This window comes from Corvus moneduloides, chromosome 3 (genome assembly GCF_009650955.1).
Source record: "Corvus moneduloides isolate bCorMon1 chromosome 3, bCorMon1.pri, whole genome shotgun sequence".
Classification (NCBI taxonomy): Eukaryota; Metazoa; Chordata; class Aves; order Passeriformes; family Corvidae; genus Corvus; species Corvus moneduloides.
The window spans coordinates 85,939,405-85,962,295 of NC_045478.1; the positions used below are offsets into that span (position 1 = coordinate 85,939,405).

General features: G+C 36.9%; 1 protein-coding gene across 1 annotated transcript in view; it reads right to left on the reverse strand.

Annotated features, from left to right (window-relative positions):
• Window positions 1-22,891, reverse strand: part of CRIM1 (cysteine rich transmembrane BMP regulator 1) — a 177,130-nt gene that overhangs the window by 66,910 nt on the left and 87,329 nt on the right. The window contains 2 exon segments of the mRNA XM_032102594.1: window positions 1,750-1,871; window positions 19,415-19,535. Of these exon segments, the coding sequence (XP_031958485.1) occupies window positions 1,750-1,871; window positions 19,415-19,535 (243 nt within the window).

The window sequence follows — 22,891 nt, forward strand, 5'->3', positions numbered from 1 at the left end:
AGAAACATAATGACAAATGTGTTTTTCTAAAAGAAGTATTTAACTTTTCTGACCAGTTTTGTCAGAAATATTTTCTTTTTTTTAAAGAGGAGCTTATTAAAGATAATTTTGACACTGGCCTGGAATATATTAAAACTGATTTTTAAGGACATATACAAGACAGACCTAAAACCCTTCATTTTTCTCCAATCTGGCCTTTCTGCTTCCCTCTGTGGCATCATCTTCCCTTCAAAGACTCCTATTTTTTCTTCCAATTTACTCTGTAGTCTAGGCTACTAAAGTATGGAAAGCCTGAGAGGCAAAAAGGAATCTTGATCCAAAAGCAGCTTGGATCTTTGGAGCGAGCTACAGTGCACAATAAGGCAGTGATGCCCAGGGCAACAGTGCTAAAGACAGTCTAAATTCAGTTGCCAATGAAAAAATGAATCTAACTTCTACTTGGAAATAGGACATGAAGAAGCCACAAAAAAAAGTGGGCCATTGAAAGCAGCTCCATCTCACACCTGCTGCAATATATGTACTGCAACAGTTTTGTCAGCAGTATCCACAAATAACATGCAGACTGAAGAGAAGCAATTAGCACAGTGCATTGTACCTTTGAGACATCATGTTGGAAATTGGCTTTGTATTTCTTTACTAAAGTAAATCCTGAATTAAATATTGCATTGAGGTGTCTCACACAGTTAAATCAGATTCAGAAATGATACTTTAACAGAATGAAACAAATATGAAACAAAGATGAGTATTACTTTAGTGTACAAAACCAAAAAGTAGATAAGTTGCATTTATACAATCTTACCCAGATAGTGAAAGAATTACTCTGAGAGTAAAGAATCTGTGACTCTTCCTGATACAAATTCCTTTATTTGCATGGGAAAACTTAATTTTTATATATAATATCCCATTATACATACTATTATTTTTCAATCAGCATTTGTGTTTTTAAAATATTGCTATGTGTAAATAACACAAACCTTCTCCTGGGGAAATCTCTCCCTCTCTCCATTTGCAATGACAGTTGTAACACTAAACAAGATCAAATATTGCTGAATAATTAATAAATACTGCAACAGTTTGTAATTTTTTATGCACAGAAATTATTACGCAATGCTTCAAGAGCATTTTTCTCCTTACCAACAACCAAATATTGTTTCTTCACAACTCACCACATACAGCACCTATAAACAGTTCTATACATAGAACAGTCCTGAGATAGAGTCACTTGCATGACAAATTCAAGGTTTTAAAGTATTTTCTGAATTTTTAGACTGGGAAGCAAAGAATGAGAATAAATACATTCCTACATTGTCTTCTAATTTCTAAAGGTTGTACACTCGTGTTAAAAATTACTCCGCAATTGATTCTTAAAGCAAACCCCATCATCTAAACGCACTTAGTGCTGCCACAAGCAGTTGCGATGATTAACAAAATTTCACTTCTAGAAGGCCTCTAGTGTTTGCTAATGGCAAAAGACTACCTGAAAAACATACAGTGAGGGAGTCTTGCTAAACCTGTGACTGCCTGTCACAGAGAAAAGTGCTTCAGAAACTAAAGCAGCTGACAACTTCAAACTGACAGTTTCCCACATCAGTATCTTCACCTAAACTTCCAGTTCCTTCTTACTGAGTGAACTTCAAGAAAATGAATTCTCTTAGATCTTGACAACATAATAAAAATAACCAAATGCCCAGCATCTCCCAGAGACACATAAAACCCTCTTCTTCAGGTGTAAGAGAAAGTTTCACATACCATTGACACATTCAAAGACATCACAGCACTTGCCAGGTGTTCCATCTCCACGTGAGACTATCTGGGGAACGGAGCCTGCCTCGCACATGGGGAAACCACATAAACCAGTGAGACACTCGCATCTGAAACCAAAGAAGAGCAAGGAAAACCCCATAAATAAATGAAGCTACATACAAGGTGAAAGAATAAGCAAAAGAAAAACAGAAAGAGCACAAGTTACAGCTTTGGCGTATTCATGTCTTAGAATCATCTTTTATTAACAACCAAGATGGTTTATCAACCTGAAGGGTTCTTTTTAACCATCCAAACGCTGCTGGCTGTCAAGGAAACAAAAAGGTGTTAGTGTGCAACACCAATGGTGCTCTTCTGCTCTGCATAAAAATTTGAAAACTGCAATAACTGTGTTCTCCAGACTTGCAGAGTAAGGCTTCTCCTCCAATTTTGTCTTGAATAATGAAAATTGGTGAAACGCTAATAGCAGAAATTGCATCCACTCATCAGAAGGGTGTTCTCTCATTAGGCAACCACATTATATCCAGTGTAATGTTGGGAAAAATTAAAGAGAAAGGAAGACCAGATTCATTAAATCTAAGGCAAACGAAAATAATTCCAAGTTCTCTTCTGGTGTTGATGGTGCTGCAGTTTGCAGAAGGAGAAACCAATTACATGTGATGCCAAATAATATGGGAGGCTAGGTATAGTACATACTGTGGTTAGCTTAGGATCATTCTAAAAGGACTACTTTCTCCATGTAAGTAGTTTTTATTTGCTTATTTGAGAAAACAGCCTAACAAACTGGGAGATACAAAATGTGGATAAACAATAGTCATGTTTGCTTCCAGATTCTTTGCTTCATGATTAACTAACAGTTTAAAAGTCAAAACACTTACTACTTTCGGTAAGTTTCCATTTAACAGAGTTCTAGCCCTGAACAATGGGCACATCATAGGGATAAGCAGCAATGATTCTATAATAGAAGTTCCTGTAATTATGAGTTAAAGAAATAAGAACTCTACTTGTTAATAACTATTTCAAATATTTTAAGTATCCCAAGAAAACCCCCACATCAAACCACCCGTTAGTAAGAAGCAGCATCAGCCCTTAATGCATTTGCTTATTCTTTATGCTCAAAACCCAGGAAGTTTGGTTCTCCTCTACCATGCATGTCTCCTTAATTGCCCAACAGCCATTTCATCTCAGATCAGCATCCAATGAATGAGGAAGAACCACCTCTCAACAGACAGGTTTTTAATATCCCTCCCTTTAACCTCATCAGTTTTAGATAAAATTGTTGTATTCTCCAGTGTAAGGTATCACTCAAAAGGAAGTTTGCAAGAAATACAAGTCAAGGAATCTCAAAGAACCTCTGTTAAACTACTTGAAAAGAATTTTTAAAATACTGCATTACAGAAGCATGTTACTGTAAAGAGATAAAGAAGTCCATTTCATGAACAATGTTAAATACATTAAGATAAAGCGAAGCAATTTAACTTCATGTGCAGATGTATGCTACAGTAACAGCTTTAAAGCAGGCATTTCAGGGTTTGGGTTTTTTTGTTTGTTTGTTTTTTAGTAATACTATGCTTCCCATAACAGTAAAGGATAATGGACTAAACACAAAAGTAAGAGTATAGAAACCAAAGTTTTAATTATCACACATTTGCTTGTGACATTTTCTTCTCAACTTATTTGTAAATACAAAGAGGGAATCCAATTATTTTCTTTACTGTATGCTGTTTGCCTTCAGAGATGTAGAAGGAAGAAAAGGCATCCTGGCTTCTACTACGTGTGATCAAAAAATCTAAAGGATTTGTGACAGCTGTTTCCGTTTAAGATGACTCTGTAAATAATTTTACAGAATTACTAATATCTCTCACTTTTGCTGACCCAATAGTGCAGGAAGATGGTGGGAGGGAAGAAAAAAGATGACCTCTAGTAATCAATGAAAAATTAGCACTGTCAGGTTCATGGAATTTGTACCTTAACCCATGTAGCAGACTGCTTTGAAAGATGCTTTTCCTTTCTGAAAAGAATGAAACCCAGAAATAAGTACCTACATATTACTAATGAAAAAGGAAAAAAAAATCTTTTAAAACATTTATAACAAAAGTACAGACACAATCTCAAAGTGGTATTAAAAGCCTAAATAAAAGTTGAAGTTTCACTTCAATAAGCCTACATTCAACATCCAGATGACCTGTGGGAAAATAGGTAGATCAAACTTCCTGAAAATTCAGAGAAAATGTCACACAATATGAAAATAGTTGTGGACCTTGATTTTCCAAGTCTCATGAGCTGAAATTACCACTCTTAGTTCTACTGCCTTCACAACAAGCTTTCTCAGAAGTACCTTCTTTCTGTCTCACATTCCTTGTAACTGATAAGAATTGCAGTATTAAATGCTTAGATTAATAACTTGTACTTTTCCTCTCACATTTTTTTCCCAGTCAACAGCTTAAAAAAAAAAAAAAAACCAAACCCAAAACACAAGACTGAACAACAAGAAACTATGAACCACCACTTCAAATAGCTTAAGATAGGACAATCTCCCATAAATAGGGATGAAAGAGATATTTAAAAGACTGGTGGGAGCCAACGTTCTTTTCTGCAGAAAAGACTCCCTCCTATTCAGAGTAATGAAAGTTTAGCATAATCACAGAGTAAGCAAACAAAACCTCGACACTCCAAAATTTTATAAATTGACTTCCCATTTGGTTAAAAAATAATCCATGCATAGGAGAATGTCAAAGTAGCAAATGATCTCAGATGGACTTTTAAATAGTCTGCATTCTTTTCAGGCAGTTCTGCTAGGAAAACCTTTGACCATTGTCCAGGTTATTAGCATGGAAAACATTGTTTTGGAGACAGAAGTCTGTCAGAAAGAAACCCGAGGAATTCTGGTAGCTGAGCATGGCTGTCACGCTGCCAAAACAACATCTGGAAATTTAGAATAAGTGAACCCATTCTCAGCAAGAGAGCAAGATGAGCCTTATAGAACTAGATTTTTCTGAAGTGCTTCTTGGAGCAGAGGGACAGACAGAAGTGAAGTTGCAGCCCAGGTCTGTGCTCTGCCACAGGCATCTATCCACCTGTGTATATCTTACCCTTGCTAATGGAACATTAGGTTTGAAGAAGTTTAGCAGGACAGTTTGAGTTAAGCCTGCTGACAGTGGCCACAGTCCCTCTCAGACTAATTTCTACAAAATTCAGCTGCTCAGACTGCTGTTCACTAAGGCCCCACGCTGGTTCTGAGCTGCTCCCCCTGTAACTGTAGCTTGCCTAAGGAAAACAGTCACAGCAGAAGTTGCTACAAGGAAACCTTCCCAGAGAGAAGACTGCGCCATAGGGGACCTTCTCCCTTCACACAACCTGCAGTGGCACCACTGCAACACCAAATAGCACTGTGGCATCCACCAGTTCTAGCATTAAAGGGGCGGCAGTACTTGAGGTACCGGGAAGCTGGCACTCAGTATCTGCCCCTGACACACCTTATTAGCAAAGGCTGTAAGGAAACAAGCCTCTTGGCATGTTATTACCATAACAGCACTCAAGTCAAGCCAAGAACATGTCCTTTTAACAAGGAAGAACAGTCGTGTAGGAGAGTACAATGTTACCTTACAAGAGGGGCCAGAAAGAAAAAAAAGAAGACTCAGTTATGTGAGAGACGTTACGGCACCTGAAAAGGTGGTGGCACGGCCTAGAAGGAACCAGGAATCCCAAGGAAGAGGTTCTCTGCACTAAAATTTTGCAAATACAGAATCAACCTGACTAATAGAAGGAATTGCTTCCAGTTCTTCAGGCTAAAAAACCAAATGAAACAAACAAAAAACCCCAACCCAACCACTACCAACCCCCAAGAAAAACCCACCCAACAACAGTAATCCTAGAAATTTCAACAACTGAGCAAGGCAAACGTCAGTATACAAAGAACCAGAAATGAGATGATGTACATTAACCAATGCTTTATAAATTGAGGAAGGCAACTCCTTCAGTAATATAAATGGCCTGATTTTTAAATTCAGTTTTTAAGGTCTTCAGAAGATAAGTAAGTTCATTATCAGTTTAGTTTATGTTTGAGGGGTGTTGTTGGTAGGGTTGTTTTGTTCTGGTTTTTGTTGTTTGGGGTTTTTTTTAATATAATCACTTTGCTTTCTCCTTTATGTCTCCAAAAGTGCAAAAAGGAAAAAGATAAAAAAAATCAAATGGAATACTTGTAAATGACAACTTTTACTTCAAATCCAATTATCTTGGTTCATTTACTTCTGTTATTAAACAGATTTAAAGAGAGAAGGGCTTGCTTAGCCTCTGAAAAGCTGTTTTGATGGTAGGATCAAAAGACTTCTCCAGGCACAAGGCATAATGGCAATGAAAATAAGAACAGGCACCTTGGAAAAAAAGATTTAGTACTAGTGAATGGGAGGGTTGAGGCAGGGGTGTATTGATGAGAAGGATATTTATTTTGAGGATCAAAACAAAATTAAAGTCTAAAGCACTGAGACTAGAGAAAAGCATTCCTGAAACATACATTGCATTCCTGTGGAGATTTTATCACAGTCCTTTTTTTTTTTTTCCCTTGCAGCAATCTAGTACAATTTGCTTTAACATTATTAACACTTATACTATTCAAATGTAGCAGACAAAACTTCCACAGATGTGTTAATAATATAAGCACTTAAGGATACTGTGAAATAATGAATTTCCAGAACAGAATGTCCAGCATTATCAAAGCTTGACAGTAGCAAAGAGTTTAACAGCAAGACCCCAGCTACCGTAAAGCACATGGTATAAGTGATGATCATACAGCAAAATTAAATATTGACATAGCAATCTCATGAAATTATTGAAGAATTATTTCCATGTTATTCACACCTGAATCCACAATGTGAGTTAAGCAGACAGGATGATGAGCTTTAACTGGTCAAGCTATAGCTTAAGGAATCAAACAAATGCTAGTCTTGGAAAACAAACTCCAGTCCTACACAGAAAGTGACGCTGCAGGCAAAGCCAAAGCCATTGGGACACCACCATACAGGAATTTCAACCAGAATTTCCCTAAATCTTCAGCCACACAGACTGGAGAGCTTTTGTTCAGAAATTCAGTATCACTATTTCATGCATTTTTGGTTTTAAAGATATTCAGAAAGTCAGTAATGAAAATACTATTTTTTTCATGGAAATCTTTCAGTATTTTATTTCAAAGATCAATAATAAACCTCTAGAGAGAGATGACAGAAAAATTGTGGAAGCTGCATATAACACTTGTTATGAGACTGTTTGCAAATGCTCAGAAGTTTTACATCACTGCTATGTAAACTGACTCACATGGAAGTTCTTTCTATTTTAATTTTCCGGGGGGTTTACTTCTCAAGAAATCAAAGCTAGTGTGCTCCCAAGTAAGAATTCCTTTTTAAAATCTGGATATTGTTAGAGACACACAACATAATAGGGAACTTTTCCATTATTCCTCATACACGTGGGACTTTTAAATACTACAAAAGGCAACTATCAAGCTTTTAATTAAAGATACTGTGAAAGGGAACTTTTTTTTGTGCATCTTTTGCATATTATTAGCATTAGGAAATAGCAAACAGATGCTAAGCAAGGGAAGATGTCATAAAAATCAACATTCACACCAAGCAGATTACCAGCTTTCCAAGGCTGATTAGGATCTAAAGAATTCATCTGACTAAAAAACTTCATTTCATCCTTTGACTAATATTAAATTAATTTGTCTGTTTGCCTGAGAGCCAAGATAGAAGAAGAGGATAGTCACAAAAGAGTGATGCCTTAGATGCAGTAGGCATACAACCAGTGGCCAAGTGCACTGACTTTTCAAGTGCACTGGCTTTTTCCAAGTACACAGATGCATGTATAGACCCTTTTGAATTCATCAGTATAGGAAACAAAATACAGTGTAAACTAGTTCAACCCTGTATTTTTCTCATATTTTGCCATACCAGCTAGTGCTTTTTTTCTGTTGAAGGTCTCTGTGGTTTTTACCACTGTGTACCTCAGTTACTCTTTTTTTAGGTTTATCTGCTTCACCCTTCATAATATAACAAACATTTCAAAACCAAAAATAAGGTACTAGTTAAGATGTTATACAAATGTCAGTTTTCTGATATTACGAAAAGCTATTTATTTTCCTATTCCACCACTGTTTAATGAGGAACTATAAATATCTGATCCTCTTACAAATAAAACACTATTCCTAAGGACTTCAGGTCAAAAACCACTCAGAGATAATAGCTTTATAAGTAATTCATTAACTTCCATATTCCTGTAATTCCAAACTTTCTTACTCCTGAATGACATCTCCCTACAACTAAGCCATCAGAGATGGCTTTGCCATAAGGAAAGAACCCCTAAATAACAAAGAAAAAGCGAAAACCCTCACAACCCCCCACAAATTCCTTGTTGTTTAATTTAGTTGACTGTTTAATTTCATGTCCACTTTCTCCTCTTTGCAAGAAAAAAAAAAGCCACCCTAATAATTATTTCATGTTTAGTTTTTCCATGCCATTCATGCTATTAAACACCGTTCTCAAATCCCTGAAGGCAATTCTGTACAAGTTTAGGAAAGATATTTATAGAATGGTTTGGGTTGGAAAGGAACCCTTAAATGTCATCTAGTCCACTCCCACCCTGGCAATGATCAGGGACATTTTCAATAAGATCAGGTTGCTCAGAGTCCCGTTCAATCCGACCTTGAATAAAAATGAGGCTCGAAGTTTGCTGCAAAATCTAAGTGTTTTTGAGACCAAACAACTTAATTAATAAGACCCTTTCCATGTGGTAGAAACCATGCATGCAAGAACTGTAATGCTTTTGCAGAAACCAGACTGAAATTCACCAATGACATTTCAAAGACCAGCAGTGAGAAATTACGTTTTATATTAAAATGGTCCACAACCTTCGGTTCCACTTTTTAATTATTCAATATTTTGAGAAGGAAGAAAGAAGCAGAATTTGTGGCTGCTGAATTCTGACATGATGTTTCCTGCTATTTTCTAGAGGAAATATAACTTCACACTCTTCATATGACTTCAGTAATGTTGATATTATCATCTGCTCCAAGTACCATTGGAAGCTGCTGGGAAGTTCTCGTATCTACTTCCCTCTTAAAATGCAAGCATCCAAACTATAATTCTATTGCTTTATTATGTATATGGGTCTCACTAGACATCTGTGCAGTTGCAAGCCTGTCATAGGTTAGCAAGCATAGTCCCGGAAGGGACGTCCTTGCTAAGGGGTGCTTACAGTTTCCTCTGGGAACTGATAGAACCTATCAGCTGGCCAGTTTGAATATGGACAATTCTCTAAGCCACTTAAAGTTGTGATCACCTCTGTGATCCACATTTAAGAATAGGCAAACTCCCCCTCCAAGCTCTCTCTCGTTTCCGGCGCTGGCACAGGTGGCTGCGGGCCCCGTGTGGGGGCCAGCGGGCCCAGCCAGGCCCTGCTCGGGCCAGGCAGGGCCGGGCCACGGCCATCCTGGGTCGATGGACCTGTTCCAGCTGTGGAACCCCCCCCACTGCCTTGCCGTGGGCAGCCGGAGCGGCTCGGCTCCCCCCCCTCTCCACTGCGATAAGAAACATTCAACATTCCAGCTGCAAAGCTGCAAGGCCGAGGTGAGAGTAACCCTTTTATTGCTGTGAAGAGCTGAAAACCTGAGGGAAGAGAGAGAGGAGATGCTTAAAGCTGAAAGTCTGTTGTGAAGCTATGATATATCAGAGTATCCTGTTGTAATTTCATGAAGATATGGGGGGTGGAGTGTTCAACTCGTAAGCAAAAGCACCTGCGCTGAGATAGGCAGATGCTGATGCAGCTGTAATTTCATGAGAAGTTTGGACAGGGAGAGATGAACCAGATGAGGACTTTTGCTCCAAATGGGAAAGGAGAAAACCTCAGTTCCTAGAGATGCTCCCAGAGATAGTCCTAAAGATGAAGATGATGAAGACCCTTTGCTCCCAGGGAAGGAGAAGGGCCTCTGTTTTTGTTTCTGAACGGCTCAACCTTAAAATTGTACCCCAAAAAACTTCAAGAGTGGACCCTCGAAAGCAGTTGCGGGAAAAGCTGCAAGTCGGGGGAAAGGACTCACACGCAGGCAGAGAGACTCCTCTTCCTAAATGGACTGAACAATATTTGGAAGTGGGCGGCTGTCTCGTTGTGATAATGTTTTCATAGCATGAGCAAGAAGAGACTTCTCTTTCTAAATGGACTGAACAAGGTTATTATGGAAGTGGTAACAGACTGAACATCTTAAGGGTTGTCTTTTCACATTGTCAGTGGGAGAAGGGAGGAAGGTGGGGGGAGGAGGAGAGTTCTGAAGGTGGTATAATTTTTTTTTTCTTCTTTTAGGTCTGTTAATAAACTTCTTTATATTCTTTCAAGTTTGGTGCCTGTTTTGCATTTCTCCTAATTCTTATCTCACAGCAGATAAACAGTAATGAGTATTTTGGACCAAACCACTACAAAGCCTCAAGACAACAGTCAGACATTATTCTCTACTAAATCACTTATTCAATTTCCAAACAAGGTAATAGCTGATTAAGTAGAATAAATGAAACAAAACACAGTGGGAAAGTCTCAGGAGAAAGAGGAAAAGCAATACTCAGTGTGATTAAGGTACACGCTAATTGTTAGACCAACATGTGAAAACAAAAACTGAAACAGAAAAACATATCTACCAGCTTATTATAAGCTGAAAGAGTTCAAACACCAGCTTGCTTATAAAGAATGGAAACAAACCCAAATTCTGCAGACACGACAACCTCATTCTAATTTCAAGTATAAAACACCACCTAAAAGTAGATACAATTAGGAGTCACTTCAATTTATCTGGCTTAAAATTTCTTTAAAAGTTTCACAGTGGAGGAGTAAATATACCATTAACTCAGCACATGATCAGATTAAAGTACTACAAATACTTTTCCATCAAAAGGAAACTGCTTGCATAGCTATCATCAATACATCCACCACCAGTGCAAATGGCTTTTTTTGTTTTGCTCTTGGGAAATGTGCTTCTTCCTTTAAGGTGGCATTGTTTTCAGGTTTTCCAATTCAGTATTTCCTAGAAGTTGGTGGAAGACCACAGATGTGTTTTTAACCCATCATACAGACACAAAAAGCTGATCTTACAAAAGATGCAAGCAGGGACCTCTGTATTGTCTTACAACTTCTTCTGCAAAAGATATATGTGCTATTTCTTCTGCAAACGTTCTCATGTTTCCTCTCCTTTTCTGAGGTCTCTGACACTCAGAAGTCAGCCATCAGGCTCCAGAAATGTTTCATGTTTCAAGAGCTTCTGTTCAAGTTTTATTGAGACAGCTTTAAAGAAACAAGCAACCAACCAACATATCATCTTCTCCTCATTTGTGTACTTCAGGAAAATATGGTTGCTTGCCAAAACAACCCACATGGTGAGGCTGAACGCCAAGGCAGCAATAACTACCATCACGTTGAGAACACACAGGGATTCCCGAGGCAGCAGTAGTAGGGAAGAAGGAGAATGCTTGAACTCTGAGTTCATCAATTCACTACCTTTCCTGGAAGACACCAGGAGAAGATAGACATGAAACATGGGTCACCTTATAAAGGTTACACACATGCCCTGTTATCCTCGCTTTTTGTGGATATTAAGTACAGTGCAGTCTGTAAGAAGGATTGAATATCTCAGCAGACCTGAATGAAGCAAAATAGTTTTCCTGGGAAAAATATTCACCAATTCCTAACTTCCGAGGATTTAATTTTAAAGACCAAAATGCAAATGTCTAAACACCTACTTCCAGATACTATGAAACTTCAAAAAATTGCAGTGTTCTATTCATCAACCATTAAACAAAAGCCTGCTACAAACCTGGACATAGGATGGGTTCAGCTGTCATTAATGTAGAGCTTTCCTTCAATATAAACCTGCCTCTTCGATCAGGAACAGAGTCTCCAATTCAACATCAAGTGTTACACCACCATGGTACTGATGCACTTGAGAAAGCAAAGTGGCCTGCTAGAGTTGAAGTGCATGAGGAACAACCTCAGCAAGTTGGCCAGGATGGTTAGAAACCAGAGTTTCCAAGAAGCTGATGACAGAACTGAAGGCATAACAAAGCTTCTGCAGAGTTCTTAACATGCTTTTGTTGGACCTTTGATCCAGCTACCCAGGTTACTCAGGAGTCAATCCCTCAATAGAAGTCTCAGGAAGATACAGGTCTTGGATCCATGATTGGTCTTACCAGTTCCAGCTGAACCTTCCTTTAACAAAAATTGGGATTCACAACCACTTTGTCCTGGATACCAATTCTTGAGGATGAGATGGGTGGAGGAGAAGGATCTAAAATTCTAGAACAAATACAAGGGAGACCTCTGTATCAGCAAAAGTTGCTTAAGACAGGTGACTGGTACAGAGGAAAATGAAAAAGCTACTCTTGCTGGAAAATCACGACTGTGCTCTAAAGAAGGTTGAAGAAATCAAAGTGGTGAATGCTGTATGGAACACCAAAACAATTTATCATAAAATTAAGGTCTTCCACAGACAGGAAGACCTAAGAAAATCTAGACAAATGTGAGAAACACAAGGAATGACATAGAGAAGATCTGAAACAGCCAAAAAGCAAAGAAGAATGAACAGAGCAGGTGCACAATACCCTTCCTATTAAATGGGATAGGTGCAAAGTTAATCAGGGACTCAGAGGCCACCTCTACAGGTGCTGTCAGAATAAAAACATCCAGCTAGTTGTGTAAGGGCGCTCTCAAATATAATGCAAATATATTTGATAATAGCTTAAAAGGGAACTTACAACAATAGACTTCCCAGATATGATCCTGGTGGCTGCCATAGAATGAGAGGAAAAGAACTGTGCTGATTTTCATGTTGCTGGCACTGGATTGCCTAGACACTGGTGTTAAGATGAAGTACACAATACTGGCTGGTAGGTCTAATGCTGTGACAGGTTGTGGATGCAATACATGATACAATAACAACATGTCCAAGTGCCATAAAAGCAGATAAAGTACATTAAAAGCAATTGCTTACTGGACAAAGTCATCTAGGGGGATAAAAAATAATGGAATTATAGAACAGGTGCCATGTGTACGGGCATCTTCCACTAGACCAGGCTGATCAAAGCCACATCCAAACTGGCCTTGAACACTTCCAGGGATGGAGCATCTACTTGTTCTCTGGGAAACTTGTTCCAGTATTTCACCACTCTGATAGTGAAAAAGGTCTTCCTAATATCTAATCTAAATCTACCCTCTTTCCATTCAAAATCCCTCGCCCTACCACTACACTAATCCTAAAACAATTTAAATGACCTCTAAAGAGGTGTGATTTTTGCATAATCGTCTGCCACAGGACTTCCGTTTCAATTCATTTACGTGAAAAGACAGCATGGTTGACATATCTACATAACATATTTACAGGTTTTCTGAAAAATACAAATGAACAGCTAAGGGTGAATTTCTCAAGTGGCATCTATATTGTGCCTAAGACAACACAAGTTTTTATTAGAAATAAAAGATTAAAAGTAACAAAATAGGTAATGTCTTCCTTTGGAATCAAAACCAATCCACCAATGGTATATACAAATTTTAGATCTAGATCACTAATCTAGATCACTACTTAGCCTAAATGCCTTTAGAACTGCTAAATAAAGCACACTCATGTTAAAAATATGGACATACAGGACGAATAAAAAAGAGCATTCTCCTAAGAAGATTCTTAAAGTGAAGTACATTTTTGTAGATTTACTCTTCTTCCGACTATTTCGCACATTGAAAGGTAACTAAATATGATAGAAAAACCTAGTCTAGTTCTAAGTTATATTCAATTTCTATCCAGATATAGCTTAAATTAAGCCTTATCTAAAAAACTATTTCCTACTACATCAAGGTATTTCTCATTTTCATGAGCTGTATAAAAGTGAAAGTATTTAACAATTTGAGGTGGGGGGAAAGAACTGGGCTGTTTTCTAAGTAAAGCGTTAATGCAGATATTAATTGCCCCTCTGACCCTCCAATGGGGCTGAGTAGGTGATTAAAAGGTAAAACAATATTTTATTATCCAGAGACTTAACACTTGGATTTGCTGACCAAGCACATTTCACTTCTTTACCATACTGCAGACCAAATGGTGGCACTGCCATCCACAGCAGCCCCAGATTGAGACATTTCAGCCACACACAAGAGAAAAATGACAGGGAAAAGACCATTAAACAAGGAAAAAGGAATTCTATGACTAATTCCTTTGCAAAATTTTTTCAGGAGTTTTCTTCTAAACAATACAACCATAATCCTACTCCTTCATGCTACTTGAACCAACTGAGAGGTTTGCATTTGTAATGCCATTCAGCTATCTGTAACTAAGTGATAGTGAAATAGTCCAGTTCAAAGCGTCTTCATTCACTCAAACATCAAGCCCTTTTGGGCTCCAATCCTGCAAGACTGCATCTGTAAAAAGCTTTTAATCCCTTTTTTGGCATATGAAATTTATCTGCTCCTGTTATACTTAATTTACAACTGCTTTTTCTTCTCCTCATCACACCACATCATTCTTGAAACAGCTTTTTTTAAAGCTAGGACTCAGGTAGAAAATAAAGTACTGGAAATTTTGATACACAAACATATCAATTATTTCTGAATTTTTTGAAATCTAGAATATATTCAGGATTATGGTGTGAGTTTTTTAAAAAAGTATGCCAAGCAAACTTATTACTGGGATTTAGTGAACATACTCCTGGATGCTTCTCTCCTCCCAGAAGAATACGACTATATCCTATATTATCAGCAAGATAGTCAAGCCAGCATGCATATGCTGCTGGAGTTCCTCTCAGGAGCTAAAGGACAATGATACTGACTCATTCAGACTGTCACTCCCAAAATCTGAGGGAGGTGTGGGGAATGTCCTTCAATGTTAAGTAGTTTGAGGAAGAGGATACCTTTCAGTTTTATAAAGTAAACTCTGTGAGACAATATTAATTAAAAAGTCCTAGTTATTTTTGTTTTGTTTAAAGCTAGAATCCAATACAAAAAAAGGACTAGTGACAATGGAAGACAGAAATTGAAAAGGAAAGCACTCTAATGGCCCAGTTTTTAAGGCAAGCTTAGTATATTCAGAAGACAAAATCAGATTTCAGCAACATTGGTTGCTTCTAGCTATAGTTACATCCTTTAATCCTTAATTCAAACCCCTATCAGTTTTCCTACTATTTTTCTCAGAACTGATAACAAGACAACTAGATTTAATTACTTAGTTTTTGTTCTTTTTAATATTGGCATGGTACTAACATCTTGTTGTTCTCTATGGAATTTTCTTGGTTATCTGATTTTATTGGAAGACTGACCAAGAATAGCTGGGGTGGGAGGAGGAGTGTGTGTGTGAAATATCCCTGAGAACAGAGCACTGAATGAATCTTGAAATTACTTAATCTGTAACAGATAACAGCACAGAAGCAGGGGTATAAAACTACAGACCTATTAAAGACTAAACTTCCAAATTATTGTGACAACAGTCACAAAGAGGAAAAGATAATCCAAAAATACATGGTGCGAATCTATCCAAACAGGTCATTTACTTTGCTGTAAAAATCTTATGAAACATGTACAAAACTATGTGAGCAATAGAAATATAAGCCATTGATAATCCCTGTCCTGTTCCATTTTTCACAGATAAAAAAATTAAACAGATTTTGATAAAGATTTTTACACTTAAAAGATTCCCAAAGGAATCTGAAAATTTGAAGGAACTTCATTCACAACAGAAAAACTGGAAACATATGAAGATATCAGATTCTGTAACGTTGATATTGATAATCTCTTCATTCAACTTTGTAATAGAAGACAACAAATTTACATTAAAAAACCCCTGTGGTTAAGTTTTCTGTAAGAGCTCTAATACATTTTCTGTTCAACAACCTCCTTGGAGAAGCAAGCATCTCTACCAAGACCAGAGACAGACTGTTCTAAATCTTTGCTAACATAATAGCTGTTTTCCTGTTTTCCAAACATTTAGCTTTCCTAACATAATAGCTGGAAATTTAAGGTAATCATCTCATAACAGTCTGATGAAAGCTAAAGCAACTGGTATTTTGATGTCGATGCCAAATCAGTATGTTCTGTTTTGTTTGAACCACTGCATTAGAAATCAGTGTGACACTAAATGTAATCTCTGAGTGCAAGAACAAGAATTTATGGTATCAGATGTTTACTATTCCCACTTTTCCCCTGGCATTGCTGGAGGAGTTTTCATTGTTACGAATACGCATTCAAGAGCAAGCTCACAAACAAATGCCAATTTAACATCAGATTTAAGTATCTTCATTTTCCTAGTATATTACATACAAAAAACAGGCCAAGAACAAGATGTGAGACAGAAGTCAATCTGCTCCTACTGTATGTAAAATTATCAACTACTTGTTAACCAGCTCAGTGACACATCATCTGTCCTTAACCATGGTACTCTCCTTTAATTGCTTTCTGATTCTGCTGGTATTAGGCTTTTATTTTAGTGGCAATAAATGAAACAGATGATCATAATTTCTTCAAAGAGTTAATAGTCTTAAAAACATAATTCATAAAGTCGAAATGATGGTCTAAAGTCTAAAGTCCATGACCTTATGGAACAATGTCTCTGCTTTTAATAAATTATTCTCAAATGTACACTAAAACAATACAGTGCCACTTCTTTTGAATTAATTCTAACAATTAAAAAGAGATATGATATGCAATTAGGTGATCCTAAACTGAACCTCAGACAAGGCAATGTTTATATTTCATCATTCTTAATATTTTATTAAGAAATTTTGAAATTAAGAAAAACCATCCCATTTTCCTAGTGTAGACCCATTTATCCATAAATATGCACTTTTTTCTATAATTTTGACATGCAAGTCTCACAGACACCCTTCAAATATAAAGCTCCAACTTCTCCTCAAATCTGATGAAACACTGAACCTGAATCCAAATGGCTCGATTTTCATGTTCCAAGTAACTGCACTTTGTTTCCCTTTCTGCTCTCTTTACATACATGCAGTTCTCTTCCCTCTAACCTTTTTTAAAGCTTTCTTTTCTATTATCCCCATGTCTATATTTCTTTATTCCCCCCTTCAAGTAAAATCTTTACTTACAGCACATGAATGATGACTATGGAGCTGTCTTCCTTAAGAAGCACAGTAGTATATTAAAATCAAAATAACTAAATATATTTCTAGCAAGCACACAACATGTAAAGCATCTATATGAACACATTGCTGCCAGATTCAGTTTTTCTTCTTTCCTTCTCACCTACTCCATTAAAAAGTGTATTATTGTTTTGGCTGATTTGAGGCAATCCAAATAGCAACCCACATAATAACTACATACAGCAACATAGACTGAGCCACGAAATTAAAAAATAATGGAGGAGTACAAGACACCTACAATTGTTTCTACCTGCCTGAAGACATATTAGGTTCTGCTAATTGTGGAGGTATTTTGCAGTTTTGTACATCAAGGAGGGCAGAGCTATTAACACAACACCCCCTCCAATCATAAGATCAGATCCTAAGACTCCAGGGGCTAAGTACTCATCTATCCCAGCTCTGATCTCTTGTTAAACTCTGATCCCAGGAATGCACAACAACTGATTTCAAAGAGGTTTCAGGAATTCACAATTATCTAGTAATTCACATGCTGTAAGCCTGCTTGTACAATTGGGATCTTTGTGCACAGGAGAATACTGGTTTCATCACTGACTTCCCACACGCATGGACAAGGACGCTTCAGGCATCAGTTAACACACAGCAAACCAACTGACTTTATTTTTAAACATTCTCAACGAAATAAAAAGATTCTTTCAAAAACATGTTTGCTGCTCTAGGTGTTTTATTTAAGGTCAGTTCTCACATGTGTACTAGAAATAGAAGATATTTTGAACTGGTAATTTTTCTGAAGTAAATGAAGATTTCTTTTCTTGGTACTCTATATTTCCTGATAGAAGGAACACTGAAGTTATCACTGACAAAGAATAAAATGGATATTTTTCATTCCCTTCACCCAAGCACTAGAAAAATCAAACCACATATTAGACTGCATAAAAATAGAACATAATTTTACTTTTGTGATACAAAAATAATTTGGCTTATGTGTCACTTCTTCATCCAACAAGCTGGAACAAATTTGAGAGTAAAAATGTACCATTAATCTTTCTATTGTTTCAAGATTACTAAGTGTTAATCTGAACTCTAAATTTGTGAAATATGAATCTGAGACTGCTTCTTTGACTTTATCATCTATCTTTCTGAATACAGTCCTTAGCAGCATTTTATTCTAGTTGTCTTGAACATGTGGAGCTGTATTTGCACCAATGGCAATATGATGACTGTATAAAATCTACAAACCCCTGCACAGTCCCAGCCAGCCAAGTCAGCTCTCATTGCAATTCCTAGGGATTTTACAGAAAATATGTCTGAGAATAAAGGGAGGATACTGAGAATCCATACCATGTTCTGGTATACAAAATTCAGGAAACAGGAAAATAAAAGAAAACAACTCTGAACTAAGTAACATTTGTAGCGTTCACTGAGAAAGGATAATAAGAATCAGACTACTCTCAGTAGTCTGTAATTCTACAATTACAAATAAAACCCGTCAAGTTTAGAAATACACTTTCAAATTTTAAGAGTCAGGATTAGTGCATTAAGTGATATTTTCCATATCTCTTTTTCTGCCTTAGTTTTATTAAATAAATACATTTTTGACTCTCCATGCAATAAGAGACCTTCATACATCATGGAAACAACGGTTTTAAAAAAGATGCCACAGTAAATGCACACCGAAAGGGTACCCAAAAGAGAACAACCCTGATTATACAACCTTTGCCATCTTCTACTTTCTGAACTCTTTGCAAGTTTTTTACTACTTTACACAAGGGGCTGAGAATACGACAATATTCTATGGGTGCAAAGACCTTCCACTAAGTAAGCCAACTAGTTACATTTACAAGAAAAATTTTCTTTTTGGTGTAAAATGTTTTCATTTATGTTAATTTTTGCTTGATTATGTATTTATTTGGCATATTCATGAACCAGGTTTTGGGAAATTTGTTGTAAAAACACAAACTAAAATAGTGCATAATTGTGGAACAAAACCAACTCTGAAACTCTCTTATTTTTTAAAATCACAGTAAGTTATACCTAGTTGAACAACAACAGAAGTAAAATGGAAGCAAGTACTTGAAACTTCTGTACCCCTACAGTTCCAGAGAGTTTCACCTTTAAACTTTTTACAGTGGTCTTCCACATAACAAAAAATTAGATTTTTTTCTCCTTTAACTAGATGAGATTTTTCTCTAGCATGTCTTCTGTAATCTCCATCACTTAACTCCTTCCCATCCAACACTGTCAAAAATTAACTTTTGCAAAATCATTTGAATTAACTGAAAGTCAATCTAGAGACATGAACTCATATAATTGTAGCAAAAACCAACTTCATGCATTTGCACTGTGAAGATTTTTTTTCTACCTTAAAAATAAAAGATTCTGTATTTCCATCAGACTGATACAACCTACTTCATGTAGCTTTTATTCTGAATCAGCATTTATTGTCACAGAAGTTCGCATTCTTATCCTGCATTTACAATACTCGAATTGTCAAGAACAAGTTAAAGACACTGAGCCATCGAGACACCAACCTTGTGGGCAGGGTGCAGCAGCCATCAGCCGTCAGCCTGACTTGGGTTTCATAGCTATCCAGGGGACAAACAACTTGCTGAACAGGGGGACATTCGACTGTGCTGCAATCCACACTGAACACTACAGAGGAAGGGAAGAAGAAAATTTCTTTTAGTCGTGTTTTAGAAGCTGTTTGCAAATTACTTCCTCATAAGCAACCACTTATGCATCAGCCTTATAAGTCACAAAAATTATCCAAAGAATGCACGCTTGCTAGGTAACATTACAAAAAGCCTGCCTTTCTCTTTAAGATTCACTTTTTAAAATTATTGACTCAGGAACCAACTGAACTGATATTAGTTAACAAAAAAATTTATGGAAGTTAGACAGACAACTTTAAACAATCATTACAACTGTGAATATCAGTTAATAGAAATATCCTAGTTATGAAGAATATATATTTCCCACAGCTTTTAATATAGTAAAAAAATCATTGTTTAATTTTTAACTAATTAAAGTCTGTTTAAACAGCAAAATACTTGGTTTATAGGATATTTAAAAAAAATACACTATAGATTTATGTGTGCATGTGTAAAGCACATTTTTAAAGACTATTCTATTAGGTTGTCTTGTTTGTATATTTATATATGGCAAAAATGAAATGCAAATTAACAAATCTTTCTGCATTAGTGAGATGAAGAATTCTAATTAACAAGAAAACCTGACCAACAGTTTTTAGAAAGCAACAAATATCTGTATTTAATTTTATAAGTCATACTCAGGAAAGCTGAAACACATCTATCTCTTATTTGGTACTAAATCTTCCATGTAACAAACAGTACCAGCTCAGGTATTACGTATCTGCTATGCTTTTTCATAATTGTACTAAGAAAGTGCAGAATAAAACATGGTTCCCTCTTTAAGAAATGAGCTACTTTCCGACTGAGCAAGCAGGATGAACAGAATGTTATCAGGCTGCAAATTATGCAGTATGATATCCCTGATTACTGATTAAACTTCACTGCAATATCGACACTATCACAGCTACTTACTGAACTGCTAAAACAGCTTGGCAATGCTACCCACTGTTCTTACAAGAGCTCATAACCTTCAAAGGCCCATTTTTTCTCTTCTGGTCCTACATTTTCCAAGCTTGATCCTCAGTGGTACATAGCAATAACTGACTTAGTCACCATGAGACATCAGTCTCAGAATTACATCTGCTCTGCATATCTCCACTGCAGTGGTTACAGTGTGATAGTACATGGCTCACTAATATTGAAAAGCAGCACTCTGTCTTTTTTAACAACAAACCCCAAGTTAAGACTACTCAAACGGATTTTTTTTCTCTTCATTATTACATTATTAGATAAATCACAAAACAGCTACAGAGGTAGGACAGGACCTACCTACAGGAGGTTCGCAAGCCAGGCCATGTAGATCTGGCTGCCCAGGACTATGCCCAGGTAGTTTTTCAATATCTCCACTACCTCTCTGGGAAAACTGTGTCAGTGCTCAGTTACCCCCATTGTGAAAAAGTGCCTGATGTTCAGAGGGAAGCTCTTGTGTTTCTATTTGTGCCTCTTGCTGCTCTGGTCCTGTCACTGGGCACCACTGAAAAGAACCTGGCTCTGCTTTTACACTCCCTTCAGGTACTCATATGAACTGATGAGATCTTCCCTGAGTCTCCTCTTCTGCAGGTGGAACAGTCACATCTCTCCCCCAGTTTTCTCACAGGAGAGAGATGAAGACAAATAAGAAATGAAAAATATTTGAAAAAGGAAAAAAAGTTCCTACTTTCTTTCAGATTTAAACAGGTTTCTCAAACTGGAAAAAGTATTGAGACAAACTTACAGACTGGAACAAACGAAATATTCTGAGGTTACAGAACAGCCTGTAACTGGATTCTTCATTTCTTTAAAAGATAACTCCCAGATTAGCTGCACTACTGTCCTAAAAAATAAGACTGCAAACATTTGCCACTGAACTTCTAGGGTTTTTTTCACATCCTACTGTGATTCCAATAATTAACATGTATATTTCATGAACAGTTTATTATAAGCTTTTATTCTAAACTCTTTTTTTTGTCTATCATAGAAGCTTTAAGCTTTAAATAGTTTGAAAAATCAGTGTCTTCAAGAACTCATAAAGATGTTCAAATTTCTTATCAGCAAAATTTCACCCAAACAACCTTTGCTTACAAGTCTTCAAAGAATTTTCTCATGCACTGAATTTGTATATAGAAGCATCTGAGAGGTACCACTTTTCTATAAGAATGTAGCAGAAACCCTGCCATGGTTGCAGACCCTGACATATCTGTAATAGCGTACTACTGCCTTTGTAGACTACAAAACCAAAGGTTTTGAAACTGTAATGAAACTAGGTGAATAAAACTTTCTAGTAGAGTAAGTTAACAAAGTATATTAAGTGTGTTAAGTTTCACCCTGACATATTTCAGCTAATAAAATGGCTGGCTTTTCAACTAATACAATGTACAGTTGAGGGCAAGATCTAAATAAATACTTATGCATCTAATGGTGCAGGAGCAAGTCAGTGTTTGCATTTCTCATGAAACACAGTGGCTCAGCACAGGGTAAGGCTTCAGAAGTCACGGATTTCTGAGGGTTCAGTACAAGGATGCACAGTCTGCTTTTACAGCATAGAAGCATGACATGACATCCTTTGCTTTCACTTCAGATGCATTTCAACTGGTTCCTCATGAATAATGCAACGCAACACAACTACACATGATAATGGTAGTCACATTGGCTGCCATGGGAGAAGTGGAAAGGGAGTATCCTTTTTACATTCCATGACACTTCAGAATGTATTACATACAACCATATCATTCCTGGACCTTCAATGCAGCTGTATCACTGCCTGAATCACTTTCCTAGCTGCCCTATCCCTTAACCGCTCTATCCCAGGTATTTCCCAACATGGATCTCCACATTTGCTGATTTTTTCCCCTCCCTCACCTTCATTGTCAACTTAAAAGCCATTTCTCCAGCTCCATTAGAAATGTATCTGTAATTCTTGCTCACTCTTTTTCTCCAGTCCTTTTCCACTCTTATCTCAAGTTCTGTCAACATAAGCTTCTGACAAATCATCCAATAAAAAAATACAAGTACTATTTCTGTAAGTAACAGAGGGTAAAAGAAAAACATTATAGAATTCTATTTCTCTGAGCTGTGTATAAAAGCTTGATTTTGCTGACCCTTGTCCTTAGTGCAAGACTGTAAAAGATCCAGACCTGATTTTCTATGCTGAAGCTGTATCAGGGTGGAGCACAAACTACTTCCCTGTGCGTCATTACACACTACCTACTAAATTTTGCTGCTGATCTCGGACTTTCCATCAAGCCCTGACTGCACAGGATTCCTCAAAGAAGTAAGCCAAACAATAACATTTTCTTTACAATTGTGTTTAAACCATTATTTGGTACCAGAAAAAAAAGAGGAATTTTCAGGCCATGCTGGAGATGAGTGAATGAAAGC